General features: G+C 33.5%; 1 protein-coding gene across 1 annotated transcript in view; it reads right to left on the reverse strand.

Moving 5' to 3' along the window:
* Positions 1-1,445: 1,445 nt before the first annotated feature.
* The window catches only part of LOC114342876 (zinc finger protein 26-like), a 52,374-nt gene continuing 36,383 nt past the window's right edge, over positions 1,446-17,436 (reverse strand). The window contains exon 2 of the mRNA XM_050650148.1: positions 1,446-4,899. Coding sequence (XP_050506105.1) covers positions 3,221-4,899 — 1,679 coding nt within the window. The 3' untranslated portion in view covers positions 1,446-3,220. The remainder of the gene's footprint in view (positions 4,900-17,436) is intronic.

Here is a 17,436-nt window from a genome sequence, read left to right on the forward strand (position 1 = left end):
CTTTTTAAACCACTTGCTGGAGAAAACTGTTTAAAACAAATTTCACACTGGTGAGGTTTTTCTCCAGTGTGTGTTTCCAAATGTATTTTCAAATTACTTTTTTGAGAAAACTGCTTCAAACAAGTTTCACACTTGTACGGTCTTTCTCCAGTGTGTACTCTCAAATGTACTTTCAAATCACGTTTACTAGTAAACTGCTTAAAACAAATTTCACACTTGTACTGTCTTTGTCTAGTCCCATCTTTCATATTTTTATTTAATATTTTTCCTTCAGCATCATCACCTGTATATTTTCTTTTATGGGATGAAAGTAACGTTTCCATAATGTTCATTTTGTTGTCCTCCTGGAGACAACCTAAAATACAGACCAACTATAAATCTTTTACTGGAACAGAAAACTTATTACATAAATAAAGTAATATAATATTTTTTTTATTTAATTGCAAATTTATAATCTGCTCCACACTAACATTTAGAGTAATAAGTAAATAGTTTATACAGTGTGTCTGCGTAACTTGGAACCATATGGGAAACTTTTTTAATATCAATTTTACGAAAAAAAGTTATTCTTTATAAAGTGCTCTGCATAGTCTAAAACCTAAGTGTATTTTGTAGTATGCATGTGCCGGGTACCATTCAGCAATGGCTCTCCGTACAGTTACTCAAGTAGGTCTTCTGGCCAGATTCGTTTCAATCTTCTAAGGGCTGATCGAAAAGGTTTTTTATGAACAGATTGGCATGATCTGATGTTCGTTCTTTGTACGGTATGCGGCAAAATAAACAGTACTGAAATTCGTTTGCCTCAAATTTGTATGTGTCATGTGCCGAAACGTATCGAGTGGTGTCTGAACGTTGTTATAACGTATGTGATTGTCATGATAATGTAAAGGTATGTATAGATACGCGCGCAGCGCACTTCGCGCCGTGTGTACGTCGTGCGTTTTTGGCGCCGACAGAAGTTGGATCGTGTGCCACTTGAAAACATGTACTAATCTAACGAACGCGTACCGCACGGTGTACCTTTAGGTGCTTCAGAATGGTTCTGTTTTGCAGAAAAAAATTTTATGATAGAGTACTATGTTAGGTCATACGGAAAAGGTCACGAAAATGGTCCAAGCTTAAAACCAACAATGGTTTCAGCAGGACGGGACAATCTGTCACACTACCAGGGAGTCTCTTCGACTACTGTGCCATCATTTTAGGAGTTGCCACTCACCAGAACTAACGCCACCAGATGCGTAGTCAGACAGATTCACCGTCTACCATTTCGAAAAACGAAATTGTCGAATTACGAAAAAAAAATTATGTATGTCTTTGTACTCATTTTATAATGCTCCAAAAATTACGGGATCTGGATTTCAATGCATTTTTTTATTATTCTCGTATCAAAGTTGCGCGTGCTGATCGACAGTTGAGGAATTGGGGTCGACCAATGAAAACCCATATTTATTAAGAATACATTTTTATTTAAATTAAACTCAGTTAGAGATACTGCCTGATTGATGTCTAACATAGTTACCCGTTGCAACTTGCAGTAACAAACTGTTTTAAACAAGTTAAAGCTTTGTACATTTTTTTCCAGTGTGTACACCCAAATGATTTTTCAAATTACTTGTACTAGAAAACTGCTTAAAACAAATTTCACAATTGTATGGTTTTTCTCCAGAATGTATTCTCAAATGGGTCTTCAAATTATTTGCTTAACTGAACTGTTTAAAACAAATTTCACACTGGTGAGGTTTTTCTCCAGTGTGTGTTCTGAAATGTCTTTTTAAATCAATTGTTAGAGAAAACTGCTTCAAACAAACTTCACACTTCACTTTCACGCGTAACTTTAATACGAGAATTATAAAAAAAATATGCATTGAAATCCGGATCCCGTAATTTTTTGAGCGTTATGTGAGCGTTAAGTGAGTACAAAGACATACATATTTCTTTTTTTGTAATTACAGCTTCAATTTACCGTACACTTTTCGTAGACTCTGCCGATAAGGTAGATTCGTGTTGGTGAAACCTTGCGTGCCCGTCTATGGCAAAAATAAACCTATTCAACATAACCTCGAAACATGAAAACAGACGCCGCCCGATTCATCAACGACTCTATCTTATCGGTTAAGAGTCAACGAGAAGTACACGGTAAATTGAAGGTGGAATTACAAAAAAAAAATGATGTATGTCTTTGTACTCATTTTCTAATGCTCCAAAAATTACGGGGTCTGGATTTCAATGCATTTTTTTTATTATTCTCGTATCGAAGTTGCTCATGAACTTAGGCGTGTTGATGACAGTTGAAGAATTGGGGTCGGTCGACCCATGAAAACCCATATTTATTAAGAATACATTTTTATTTAAATTAAACTCAGTTAGAGATACAGCCTGATTGATGTCTAACATAGCTATCCGTTGCAACTTGCAGTAACAAACTGTTTTAAACAAGTTCAAGCTTTGTACATTTTTTTCCAGTGTGTACACCCAAATGATTTTTCAAATTACTTGTACTAGAAAACTGCTTAAAACAAATTTCACAATTGTATGATTTTTACTAAGGAAGTAAAACTTCATTTGTAGGTAGATGGTATATAAATTTATTAAAATTTTTATCTAATCAGATCCAAATTGTATTGAAGTGGGTACATCTATAGTACAAAAAACAAACGTTTTCGGACCAATCAGTCCATCATCAGGTTGAAACTTTAGATCCAAAGTAGTTGGAACTAGAGCTACATAGATAGGTCAAAAGACCTTAGTGTTACAATAATTAGGCCATTTCGGCTACAACAATGTCGACAATAAGTCGATGTTAAAAGAATATATAAATGTAGTGAGACTATAGTGTAGTCTTCATCTTGGCTTCAAACTGACGTTTGAAGCCAGAAGCCAGTTTGAGGTCAGTTTGAAGCCAAGATGAAGACTACACTATAGTCTCACTACATTTATATATTCTTTTAACATCGACTTATTGTCGACATTGTTGTAGCCGAAATGGCCTAATTATTGTAACACTAAGTAAGGTCTTTTGACCTATCTATGTAGCTAGTTCCAACTACTTTGGATCTAAAGTTTCAACCTGATGATGGACTGATTGGTCCGAAAACGTTTGTTTTTTGTACTATAGATGTACCCACTTCAACCCAATTTGGATCTTTTTAGATAAAAATTTTAATAAATTTATATACCATCTACCTACAAGTGAAGTTTTACTTCCTTAGTAAGTTTTTTATTATGGTATACAGCCAATGAGAGGAATTTTTTCCTTTATATTGTATGGTTTTTCTCCAGGATGTATTCTCAAATGGGTCTTCAAATTATTTGCTTTACTGAACTGCTTAAAACAAACTTCACACTTGTACGGCTTTTCTCCAGTGTGCACCCTCAAATGTACTTTCAAACTATTTGCTTCACTAAACTGCTTTAAACAAATTTCACACTGGTGAGGTTTTTCTCCAGTGTGTATTCTCAAATGTCTTTTCAAAGCACCTGTAGTAATACACTTCTTGAAACAGATTTCACATTCATACGGTTTTTCTCCAGTGTGCACTCTCAAATGTATTTTCAAATCACTTGTAGTAATAAACTCCTTCAAACAAGTTTCACATTTGTGCAGTTTTTCTCCAGTATGTGTTCTCAAATGTCTTTGTAAATGACTTGTTGTACTAAATTGTTTTAAACACATTTCACACTCGTACGGTTTTACTTTAGTGTGCACTAGCAAATGTGTTTTCAAAGTACTTGCTACACTAAACTGTTTAAAACAAATTTCACACTTGTACGGTTTTTCTCCAGTGTGCACTCTCGAATGTTTTTTCAAATCACTTGTACTAATATATTGCTTTAAACAAATTTCACACTTGTATGGTTTTTCTCCACTGTGTGTTTTCAAATGTCTTTTTAATTCGCCTGTAGTAATAAACTGCTTTAAACAAGTATCACATGTGTGAAGTTTTTCTCCCGTGTGTCTTCCTACATGTGTTTGCAAATTAATTTTTCGAGAAAACTGTTTAAAACAAATTTCACACTTGTAAGGGGTTTCTCCAGTGTGTACTCTCAAATGAATTTTCAAATCATTTGTAGTACTAAACTGCTTTAAACAAGTTTCACATTGGTGAAGTTTTTCTCCAGTGTGTGTTCTTAAATGTCTTTTCAAAGTACTTGCTTCACTAAACTGCTTTAAACAAATTTCACACTGATTAGGTTTTTCTCCTGTGTGTGTTCTCAGATGTCTTTTCAAAACACTTGCAGTAATACACTGCTTTACACAAATTTCACATTTGAACGGTTTTTCTCCAGTGTGTACTCTCAAATGTACGTTCAAATCACCTGTAGTAACAAACTCCTTCAAACAAATTTCACACCTGTATGGTTTTTCTCCAGTGTGCCATCTCGAATGTCTTTTCAAATCATTTGTAGTAACAAACTGTTTTAAACAAATTTCACACTTGTGAAGTTTTTCGCCAGTATGAGTACTAAAATGTCTTTTTAAGTCAATTGAAGTAATAAACCGCTTTAAACAAGTTTTACACTTGTGAGGTTTATCACCAGTATGGGTACTCAGATGTCGTTTCAAATTACTTTTAGTAGTAAACTGTTTAAAACAAATTTCACACTTGTAAGGTTTTTTTCCAGTATGCCTTGTCAAATGTGTTTTCAAATGAAGTTTACGAGAAAACTGCTTAAAACATATTTCACACTTGTAAGGTTTTTCTCCAGTATGTACCAGCAAGTGCGATTTCAAGTACCGTATCTGAGTAAACTGCTTGAAACAAATTTCACATTTGTAAGGTCTTTGTCCAGTCCCAACTTTCGTATTCTTTGCTTCAGTGTGTTGAGATGTATATTTCTCTCTGGGAGATAAAAGTAACGTTTCCACAATGTTCATTTTGTTTTCCACCTGGGGGCAACCTAAAATACAAACCAACTATAAACATTTTACTGGAACAGAAAAATTATTGCAGAAATACAGGAATATAGTAAATAAAATAAGATTTTTGCCAAATTGACCTTTTTAAGTTTATTCCTCCATTCGATATTATTCCTTAAGAGTAAACAGTAGCGCGTCATCAATATTTTTGTTTTACGACAGTTCTGCAAACTTTTAACAGTGAGGCAACAGTGCGTCGGTAATTCGACACTGACAGTGACATTATACTCCTGTAAAATTTCAATCAATGGTATAATGTACAAGAATAATAAGGTTTATGTAGTTTATAAGCTTATAATTTAAGTTTAGTTTAGTTTCAGTTTACACAATTTAAATTATCTTACATTTAATACAGTTTATCTTCATTTTTCATTTTTATTTATCAGTTGATCTTCCTTTTTATAACAACAGTGTTGATCTTTTTATAACAATTTTAATTACCTATTATTTAATATGCCTCTTTTGAGCTTTTTGTATCCAGTATTTACACTGATATTGTACAATTTACTTACTTTTCAAAGGTTTACTTTTTTGGTGTTTCAAAACTATTTTTTAAATGTAACTTTATTTAATATGTAATGTGATAGTATGAAAAAATTGAGTATGGCAATGGTGCCATATAACAAGCTTATATCCAATATCCATTGCTGGTTCATACAATATGTTCCGAGATGACTAATTTTTGTCATGCAACAGGGCTACACATGCTCCATTGGTCAGACCCAACAGTCAGGTGGTCATGTCAGGACGTGTGTAGGCGCTTTGTAATTGTTTAATATGAATTCTCTAATCTCTAGCCTTTAACATGTTAAGCGCCGAACTATATTTTACGATTGGGTCTGTGGCACAGTAAAACATTATGGTCTATAAATAATACAGCTATGCCCCGTGAATAATATCTTTACACACGGCATCCTATAACATGAAAAGGGAATAGAACTTTGACAAGATGTTGATATGTCATATAAGGGGATGTTACACAACATGGCCACGGTCGCTCAAGTAGGGCTGTGGATTCTTAAGGGATGTTATAGTATACTCTTATTAGCTTAGAAATAAAAAATAGAAAGATCAAAATAAGAATGTTAAATTAAAATAAAATAAAATATTGGGCGCCACTGGTTACCTAAAGGGAACCAAAAATTATACAAAAAATAGAAATAATAAACGAAAGATAGATAAATCAAAACAAAACAAAAAAACATATTCAAATAAAAAATATATAAACTACTTTAAATTTACAGCAAATATGATGTGACTTACTTTGTCCACTCTATACTATACTCAGCAAATTCTTTATTGTTCTTACGATTCAAGAGAGAAGGAAAAGAGAAATAATAAGATGGTAATTAGCAAATAAAACATTATTTAAATATTGAATGCAGTTTACACCCTACCATTAACTTTCTCTCTGAACATATTCCATCATACAATAACTCAAACCAAATAATCCTTGCCTTTTTCTGATCTTTTTACAGCTTTTACTTTTACATTTCTTAACTAGGTACTCTCTTTTGACAACTTTTTTTTACTATTTTTTCATCTAAATAGCCTTCTCATTATTTCTATACATTTCATAGATTTCAAAGTGTTTGGCACCTACAATTTTATTAAATCTGTGACATCCCTTAGTCCTTTGACCGGGAACAAGACATTTTAATTTAATTTAATTAAATACTTTCCTATTTGTCATTTCAAATACTTTGACCTCTGCCCATATCGAAAAACATCAACGAGCAAAGACCATCACATTAGTACAAGATTCTACAATAAAGTGATTTCAAACTTAGCTACATTTAAAACACATCCACTCGAGCATTGCCTTTCTCCTGTCTAACACAACATCCTTTGTTTCACAGCACGCATCTTCCTTCAGGATCCATTCAAATTTCAAAAAAATTTACTGTGTTTTGACCTACGTAACATGTCTGTTTGCCCTATACCTCTCCCAGCTAACCTATTAGCATAAGTTGGACGTATTAACATGTTAACAACTAAGTGGCAGCGCATCCCTTGTAACGGCATCATTTAACTACTTGTAACGCCGACCTGAAGATGATCTGAATAATGTAGAGATCGAAACCGGTCGTCAAAGTACAATTAAATGATTGTGAGTAAGTCTTTGTTTCATTACTACATAAAACATTATTTATTAAAACAAAAACGAAATGATGAATCTGTGATCTCACGGTGTTACAGATTGAGATCGAGATTACCAAACAAATAAATGAAAGAAAAGTTCTACATAAAAAATACCTTGTAAGCATTGTCCTTGAATCTTCCTGTGGTTGTCCAAGGCGCGATTTCACATCACAAAAGTCACTCCACAATATTAATAGATACAGCAACAGTACATATTTGATGAAACCATAGTTCATAAAAAAATTTATAGAAAAATTCAGCATTGTCTAAATAAATTAGCACTTAGGTACTCGAACAAAAATATTTAAAAAAATCTTGTTGTCTAGTTCACTAAACTGGATCAAAAATACTAAAATGAAAGCAACTCCGTGCTTTAACTAGGGTGTTGAAAACACAAAAAGAAAACTTCTTAACTTCTACTTGCTTGTAAAGATCGATGGTACCAACAGTGGTACAAGGATATCGCGTTCGCTTAAAACGGCGAAAACGCGGTGGTCTGTAGATTGTTTAAGCCATGATGGGGTAAACACTAACTAAACACAATTATTTCTGCAATACAATTCCAAAAAAAACTTAACTGGAACTTCACTACTAACTTTGTCGGTAACCGCATATTGGCGGCCCGAGGCACCGGCAACGTTTCTCTCTGGCAGAACAAAACTTAACGTGATGGCTGCCCTAATGGAACTGACTTGACCGATCTCCTCAAACTTGGGTTCCCTCTTTCAAAAAAAAGAAGTTATCTCCCATTCTACCAACATCAGATCCAAAACACTCAATCAATCAAATCTCAACCAATAAGAAGTTGCTAATTACGCACCAGGGTAATCCCTTTGGCGTATACCAAAAACAGGTCATCCAATCAATGAAAAGAATACACAAAGAGACCTCAATATTTCACTCCACCCATTTTCTCACCAAAAAAATGCTTACTTGGACGTAGTCACAGCGAAAGGCCCGTTCTCATGGAAAATGCTTAAGTCAGCAATAAAAACACTTGTTAAAATATATAAACACACTCAAAGGCTCTTATCGATATTCCAACTCTAAAATAAATAAAACCTCCGACTTTCTGTCGGTAAAAACAATTTACTGAAAGATCTATGACTTTGATGCCTTTGGCGGTGAGCCTCTCGGCAAACACCGCTGATACACTTAAAACAATTACGTCACATTCTGCGTAGAAACAGATTATACATTCGACTATTCGTGAGAATCAAGAATAAATCACGTAATACGAGAGATTTGTGAGAACTTACGATTCTTCGATAAACAAATATGAATTTAACGAATCTATTAGACAAAACGCTTATACCGGGGTCGTAATATAGTTATTGTCTTAACACAAAAAAATTAAGGGGTGGTCATTTACCTTCGCACCGTTATAATCCTCGACCCAACTACTGTGTATATAATAATTTATTTATTTATTTACGGGCCTTGCCCATTATTACAAAATAATTTAAGAGCTAAAATACACTCGCGATCATAAAAAGCGGGTCACTCGATGAGTTATTCAAGTTAGATGTCTCGAATTTTCTAAACCTGTTGTCCGATTTGAGTGATTTTTTTAGTATGTTATAGCCTTATTCTTTAACAATATCGCTATAATAATATTGTTGCTAGACAGGTAAATTGTCATTGTATACCGGGTGTAACAATCATACTATGTTTATTCTTCAAAGTGCGGAACACCCTGTGGAATGTTTCAGCATAGATAAAATATTGAAATTAAAACTCGATTGTAGCCTTAGGCTTTCTTAACATTTTCTTTTTTGTTTTATTTGTTTATGTTGGATAATAAAAAAGTTAGGCACGTTAACAGTTAACCATGTTCTTCATCAATACAGGGTGTTTCTAAATAAGTGCGACATACTTTAAGGGGTAATTCTGCATGAAAAAGTAATTACCGTTTGCTTTATAAACCTATGGCTGCAAATTCTTCGGTTTCGAGATATGGGATGTTGAATTTTTTCTTACAAACTGACGATTTATTTATTGCTCTAAAACCGGTTGAGATATGCAAATGAAATTTGATAGGTGTTAAGAGGTAGTTATGGCGCATTTTTTGACATACAACTAAGAATTTTATATCCACCATTGGCGTGCATACGGGATGTATCTAAAATGTTTATACCCGTATGCACGCCAATGGTGAATGTAGAATTATTAATTGTATGTCAAAGAATGCAAAATAACTGTCTCTTAAAACCTACCAAATTTCATTTGCATATCTCTACGGGCTTTAGAGCAATAAATAAATCGTCAGTTTGTAAGAAAAACTTAAACATCCCGTATCTCGGAAACGAAGCAATTGCGGACAAATGTTTATAAAGCAAACTCTCATTATTTTTTCATGCAGAATTACCCTTAAAGTTTGTCGCACTTATTCAGAAACACCCTGTATTGATGAAGAGCATGGTTAGTTTTTAACGTGCCTAACTTTTTATTATCGAACAAAAATAAATAAAAGAAAAAAGAAAATGTTAAGAAAGCCTAAGGTTACAATCGAGTTTTAATTTCAATATTTTATCTATGCCAATACATTCAACAGGGTGTTCCGAATTTCGAGGAATAAACACAGTATGATTGTTACACCCGGTATACAATGACAATTTACCTGTCTAGCAACAATATTATAATAGCGATATTGTTAAAGAATAAGGCTATAACATACTAAAAAAATCACTCAAATCGGACAACAGGTTTAGAAAATTCGAGACATCTAACTTGAAGAATTCATCGAGTGACCCGCTTTTTATGATCGCAAGTGTATACATTAAACCTCAAAATAAATTATAAAAATATGTATATGTAAATACACTTAATTAAAATCACTAAATATCAACATATCACAGATAATGTATCTGTAATGTATGTAGTGTAATGTAGACAATGATAACATATCACAGATAATAAATTGACAATTATTTGAACACTTAACACTAAATCGCCTAACTACCTATAAATATTCTTATAAATTTATAAATTAATGTTCTACCCTAAGCGTTAAATCCTTAACAAAGCACGTAAAGCGTCTTTGACTTACACTGAAATCAATGTTCGGAGACAAGTTATTGGCTGTCCTTACAGACCTTGAACTAAAACTATTCTACTTTACATTAGTTCTACAAAAAGGTTGTTGAAACATGAGGTGAAATCTAGTATTCCTTGATGGCACTGTTAAACCAATAGAGTACAGTAGATCTGGGCAATCAGCAATACCATTAAAAATTTTGTAAAGGTTCTGTAAATCCTTACATTGCCTGCGAATCTCAAGAGGAGGGAGATAAAATCTTGTGTGTTTTGAATCATAGTTGTAATAGTAGTTGTCAGGGGATCCAGTCCAGCCTTAAAGGCCAAATACCGCAAAAATCTTCTTTGCACTTGTTCTAATTTGTGTACATGGCTTGTATAGAGGGGATTCCAGACTGAAGAAGCATATTCCAACAGGGGTCTGACCAATGAGCAATATAATAGGCGGGTTACTGAGAGATTTGTGAAATCTCTTGTACATCTCTTGACAAAGCCAACCATTTTAAGGGCTCTAGAAACACTCTCTGCGATATGAAATTTGAAGGATAGAGCATTGTCAAATAAGACTCCAAGATCCTTAGTAGCTGACATATTGATCAAGATGGTGTAAGAAATTGTATAGGAAAAAACCAAGGGGAAACGCCTCTTACAGAAATACATAGTGAGGCATTTGTTTGGGTTTAAATCCATGCAATTTCTTCACACCAGTCCACAAGTCTGGACAAATCTGACTGCAAGTTGATACAATCAGTGGTAGAAGAGACAGCCTGGAAGCATTTCAGGTCATCAGCAAAAAATAGAAATTCTGAATATTGAAAGCAACTATGGATGTCGTTTATAAAGATGTTAAATAACAAGGGTCCCAAATGAGACCCTTGAGGCACACCAGAAGGTACTTTTATCTCCTTAGATTTAAAGCCTTTGGCCTTTACTATTTGAGATCTATCAGACAAATAGCTGCCGATCCAGCTCAACAAACCACCACCCAAACCTGCTATCCTCAGCTCATCCAATAAAATTTTATGATTTACCCTGTCAAATGCCTTAGAAAAGTCAGTGTATATACTGTCTACCTCACCACCACCATCCAAGACACTTGACAGAAACTCACTGTAAACTAGCAAATTAAGCTCAGTAGACCTTCTATTTAGAAATCCATACTGCTGGGGTATTATTGTTGATGATAACACTGATGTAAGATATTTTGTTATTATTTTTTCAAATAGTTTTGGAATTACATTTAAATTGCAAACTGGTCTATAATTGCACACATCAACTCTATTCCCCGATTTGTATATGGGGGTCAAGAAGCTAGTCTTCCAAAACTCAGGGAAATAACCAGACTTTAAAGAAGAGATGAATATTATATAGAGAGGACGAGAAAGTACGAAACTACATGCTTTTAGAATAATGCGTGGTATTCCATCTGGTCCTGGACTCTTGTTTGTTTTTAGATTACAAATCTCTTCATAAATTGTTGAAATACTGATATGAAGATTATTTATGCTGATATCATTAAAGGATAAAGATTCAACCGCCTGACAATCTTTTGTTGAGTAAACAGTTTTAAAATAATCTGCAAATAGATTTGGTAGATCAGGCCCCAGTTGGCAACTCACCTCATTGTAAAACATTTCAGATGGTAAATCATTAGATTTTCGTTGTGAATTGACATAGGACCAGAATTTTTTCACATTACTCTCATTGACAATAGCATTTTCCGAGCTGGACACAAATTCATTGTAACAAGTTTTAGATAGGACTTTACATTGTGATCTTAATCTTGAAAAAGTAATATAATCATACCTACTCCCAGATTCTTTAAATGCTTTGTGTGCTTGCTTTTTTAAAATAATATCATTTTTTAATTCTTGAGAGAACCATCTTGGAAAGTACCCTTGAGACATTTTCTTTTGTGGTACTACCATGTGTATAACTGAGTAAAGAACATCGTAAAAAATATTAGCATATCATTGATGGAATGTTTTAATAAGAAATAATAATAATAAAATTTCACCTTCAAATACCTGGTGAAAATAACATCGAAACTGAAAATATCGCAATCAGCTGGGGCCTGTTCCAAGGAGATTCGTTAAGTCCACTGTTGTTCTGTCTAGCTATGAACCCACTATCTCAGCTATTAAACTCCACTGACGCAGGTTTTAGCATCAAAAATAACAATGTGGTGGCGAAGCTTAATCATCTGTTATATATGGATGATTTGAAATTAATGGCTCCCACTCTAAACCAACTAGATGAGATGCTAAGAACTGTAGAATACTTTTCAAATGATATTAGACGATATTAGTATGTACTTCGGACTAGACAAGTGTCGTGTTTTAAATATAGTCAGAGGAAAAGTACAGCCCGGAGGATTCGATATGCAAAATGGCCAGAACATCGAGGCCATGGGTGAAAACGATATGTATAAATATCTAGGAGTCAAGCAAGCGCGGAAAATTGACCATAAGCAAATGAAAACTGAGATAACTACCGAGTTTATACGAAGGGTAAAACAGCTGCTTCGTTCACACCTTAACAGTAGAAATTTGTTTAAGGCACTAAACGCCTACGCATGTTCCGCTCTTAGCTATTCGTTTGGCATTGTTAAGTGGACAAAAACGGACATAGAGAATCTGGAAAAGTAAGAACACACCTCACAAAGGCACAAAGCCACCATCCTCGAAGTGCAGTAGAAAGAACGACATTACCACAGAATCTAGGAGGAAGAGGGCTTATGGATATAGGTGAGCAATTAGAAAAACAAATTGCTAATTTAAGAACTTATTTTCAGATGCAAGCTGAAACATCTACTCTACATCGCCCTATCTGCGCAGTAGATGACACAACACCGATCAAACTGAGGGAACCAAAAATGCGCATATACCACCTCACTAAGGACGAAAAAATGCGCACCTGGATGGGTAAACCTCTGCACGGGCGACATCCCAATGAGGTCAGCCAAGACTATGTCGACAATACAGCGTAGAACTATTGGTTGACATCAGGAAAAATGTTCCCTGAAACGGAGGGTTCATTACTGGCCATTCAGGATCAGGTTATACCAACCAGAAATTACCTGAAATATATCGTCAAAGACCCTCAGGTTCAAAACGACAGATGCCGATATGGATGTCAAGCCCAAGAAACCATCCAACACATTTTCCAACATATTTTCGAAGACAGTCGTTCGGTGCGGACGAGTTTATATTCGCTCTCAATTTACGGCGATATTCTCAGTCTTACCGTAAACGATATTGTTTAAATTTTCACTACAGCAGAGTACTGTTTTAAAGTATTAGTTGGTGTAGTTTTTCTGTTTGCATATGGATTTTGAATGTAATTAATTAATAAATTTGATGGTTATAATTCTATTTCAAGTCAGAAATCAAATACACTAATTACTGTAAAAAGTTTCGTCTAGTTTTTACTTAATAGACTATTAATCGTTTCTGGTTAAACGATGCCAATATGTGTACTCTGTACTCAAGGAGTCACCGGCAAATCACCTGGTCTGAAATGTTGTGGTGGTTGTCAGAAATTCTATCACGCTAAGTGTGTTGGTTTAACTAAATCGGATGTCTCACGCTTTCAGACACCAGGTTTATCTTGGACGTGTACTAATTGCAGAGGGACAGTTGATAAGAGGCGTTCGGTCATTGTTTCTGATGAAGATTCTGATGACTTTCCTTTAGAAGAAACCTCCTCGTCACAAACGTTGAAAGTTTTGCATAGTATTCAGAAGGATATGGCATCAATGAACATTAAATACGGAGATTTGTTGCAGTCTGTTAATTTTTGCAGCGATTCAATTACAACTTTTGAAAATACTATTTCTACTCTTACTAACAAGATTAAGGAAATTGAAAAGTTGACAAAAGAAAATTTAAATTTAAGGGATGAGGTCAAGTTTTTAAATTCTCGAGTGGATACACTTGAGCAACAGTTAAGAGCCAATGATGTTGAGATATGCGGAGTTCCTTTTAAAGATAACGAGAATGTTTTAAAAATAGTTTCCGAAATTGGTTCGGCTATCGATCTCCCTGTAACCGAAGGTGATGTTGACTCTTTTTACCGTTCCTCAACTTTTCGTACAGATCTACCTAAGCCTATTATTGTAAAATTTTCTAAAAAAATTAAAAAGGATGCATTTCTGGCTGCCGCAAAAGCAAAACGTCGTCAAAATGATAGTTTTAGGGGATTGAAAATAGCAAATATATCTGACCAATTATATGTTAATGAACACTTGACCCCTAAAAATAAAAAACTTCTACGAGATACGAAACTAGCTGCGAAATCAAAACAATACAAATATATTTGGACAAGAAATTGCGTCATATTTGTGCGAAAGGATGATAGATCCCGAATTATAAAAATTTCATGCGATGGGGATATCGAGAAGTTGGATTAAACTACATATTTATTTTTTTGAAATTGTTTTTTGTATTTTTTTTATGGATATGGCTGGTGTTTCTAATCTGTCTTTTTTGTATCAAAATGTTAGAGGATTAAATTCAAAAGTTAGCATTGTATTTCGCAATATTCTTAATTGTGAACAAAACATTTTGTTTAACGGAAACGTGGCTGAATACATCAATTTTAAGTGAAGAAATTTTTTCTTGTTATAAAGTGTATAGACGGGATAGGGAGACAAGTTCTTCTAGCAAACTTACGGGAGGAGGTGTTCTTATAGCTGTGTCCGAGGAACTTACTAGCTATTCCGAGGAGTCTTGGTGTTCTGAAGCAGAAGATGTTTGGGTCACCATCACTCCTCGGAATAAACAAAAAGTACACATAGGTTGTGTTTATATACCTCCCAGACATGGCTGCATTAAATTTAATATAATAAGTAATAAGCTTGTTGATATCTACCTAAATAATATTAATGATATTTTTGTCATTTGTGGAGACTTTAATCTCCCTGAAATTAAATGGTTACTATATGGGAATGACCACTGCAAACCAAGTAATTATAATGATCCTAGATCAAGCTTATTAGTTGACACCATGTCTTTGGTTGGTATGGTTCAGTACAACCCAAATGTCAATAAATCAGGTAATACTTTAGACCTTATATTTAACAATAGTTTTTTGATAAAAAATGTATGTTTGTCTACGAATCCACTAGTTCCCGAGGATAAATATCACAATACTTTAGAGTTTGATGTAGATATTCCTTTTAATATTTGCACTAGGGTTTTAAACCAATCTCGAAGAAATTTTAAACTCTCGAATTTTAATGAAATTAACCGTCTTTTATATGCAGTTGATTGGAAAACTAAATTTAAGTTAAATGATATAAATGAAGCTGTAAATTTGTTTTATAATATTATTGATAAAATCATTGATTTGCATGTACCTACATATCCTAATTACTATAAAAGATACCCTCTTTGGTTCTCTACTTCTACAATAAAAGTTATTAAAGAAAAGCTTAAATTTCATAGTCGATGGAAAAAATACAACAATAATTTAGATTATTTAACCTTCAAAATTTTACGGGGCAGATCTAAATTCTTAATAAATGAAGATTATAAAAAATATTTAACTAACGTTGAAACCAATATTACTGAAAATCCTAAATACTTCTGGCAATTTGTAAAAAATAAGAGAAATTCCAATAGTTTTCCAAACAGTTTGCTTACTGCTCAGGGCTCTACTACTGACGTACAGAAAATTTGTAACGTATTTTCTGATTACTTTGCTTCTGTTTTTGTACCTAGTAATGTTAGCAATTTTGGTAATATTTACACTAACACGCCTTTAAATATCTGTAAATATACTATTACTCGCGAAATTATTGAAAATAAACTTGAAAATTTACCTCATAAAGGGCCTGGACCAGATGAGCTACCTACTGATTTTATTAAAAACTGTAAACAATCTCTAACAGAACCTTTATTTCTGTTGTTTAATAAATCACTTAATGCCGGTCAATTTCCTGATAAATGGAAGAATGCTTTTATTATTCCAATTCATAAATCCGGAAATAAAAGCAAAGTTGAAAATTACAGACCTATTTCTAAGTTAAATATTTTTAGTAAGGTATTTGAAAGTATAATTTCTGATTTTCTTTATTATGACGTAAAAAACCTACTTAATATTGAACAACATGGCTTTATGAAAAAACGTTCAGTCGATACAAACTTATTCTTATACATTGAATACATACTTCAAAGTCTAAATGAGAGAAAAAGCGTTGATTCAGTTTATACTGATTTCAGTAAAGCTTTCGATAAAATCGATCATTCGATTCTTCTTTTGAAACTATCTGAAATCGGTATACATGGTAATTTATTAAGATGGTTTGACTCATACGTCAGAAATAGATCACAACAAGTAACTTTAGGAGCTTTTAAATCCAATGCTGTGATCACTACGTCAGGAGTGCCTCAGGGGTCCCATTTAGGTCCTTTACTTTTTAATTTATATGTTAATGATATTTCTGCCTGTTTTAAATTTGCTAAATTTATTATGTATGCCGACGATTTAAAGATATATCACTGTATTTCATGTCCTAATGATAGAATTCAATTTCAAGAAGACTTAAACAATTTATCTGATTATTGTGTAAGAAATAACCTGTTTTTAAATGTTTCAAAATGTAATTATATACATTTTTCTCGCAGCAGCCCTGACTTAAACTATAACACATATGAAATTTCTAACTGTGTATTGCATGCAGTAGAAAGCGTTAAGGATCTTGGTATACTTTTGGACCGTAAGCTACTCTTTGATCAACATATCTCTAATATAACTAGAAAAGCCAGTAAGCAGTTGGGCTTCATATATAGAACTTGTTTTGAGTTACAAAGCCCTTTTACCATTAGAACGTTATATATGGCATATGTCAATAGTATTTTAATGTTTGGTTCTATTATTTGGAATCCGCGTTATTCGGTATACATTTCTAAAGTAGAATCCATTCAAAATAAGTTTATTTCCTATTGTAAAAGGAAATTTTATCCTGATAGTGATAGACAACGCATTCGCTCTAATTTAAAAATAATTGCTCTTGAGCATAGTAGACAAATTGTGGATGTCTTATTTGTTCACAAGGTCCTAAATAATAATGTAGATTGTATTGACCTTATAAATTTCCTGAAAATTCGTACTCCAAGCCACACTACTAGAAATAATTATACTTTTGTTACGGACCAAGCATGCACAAATTACTTTTTAAATTCACCTGCTCATAGAATGACAAATACTTATAATAAATTGTCTAGCGTTGTGGATATTGATATCTTCTTTCATAAAGCGGATATGATTAAAAAACTATTGAAGAATCACTTTCTTGAAACTTAGTCTTTTGGTGTATTCAGTCTTGTTATCGCTTA

This window comes from Diabrotica virgifera, chromosome 5 (genome assembly GCF_917563875.1).
Source record: "Diabrotica virgifera virgifera chromosome 5, PGI_DIABVI_V3a".
Lineage (NCBI taxonomy): Eukaryota > Metazoa > Arthropoda > Insecta > Coleoptera > Chrysomelidae > Diabrotica > Diabrotica virgifera.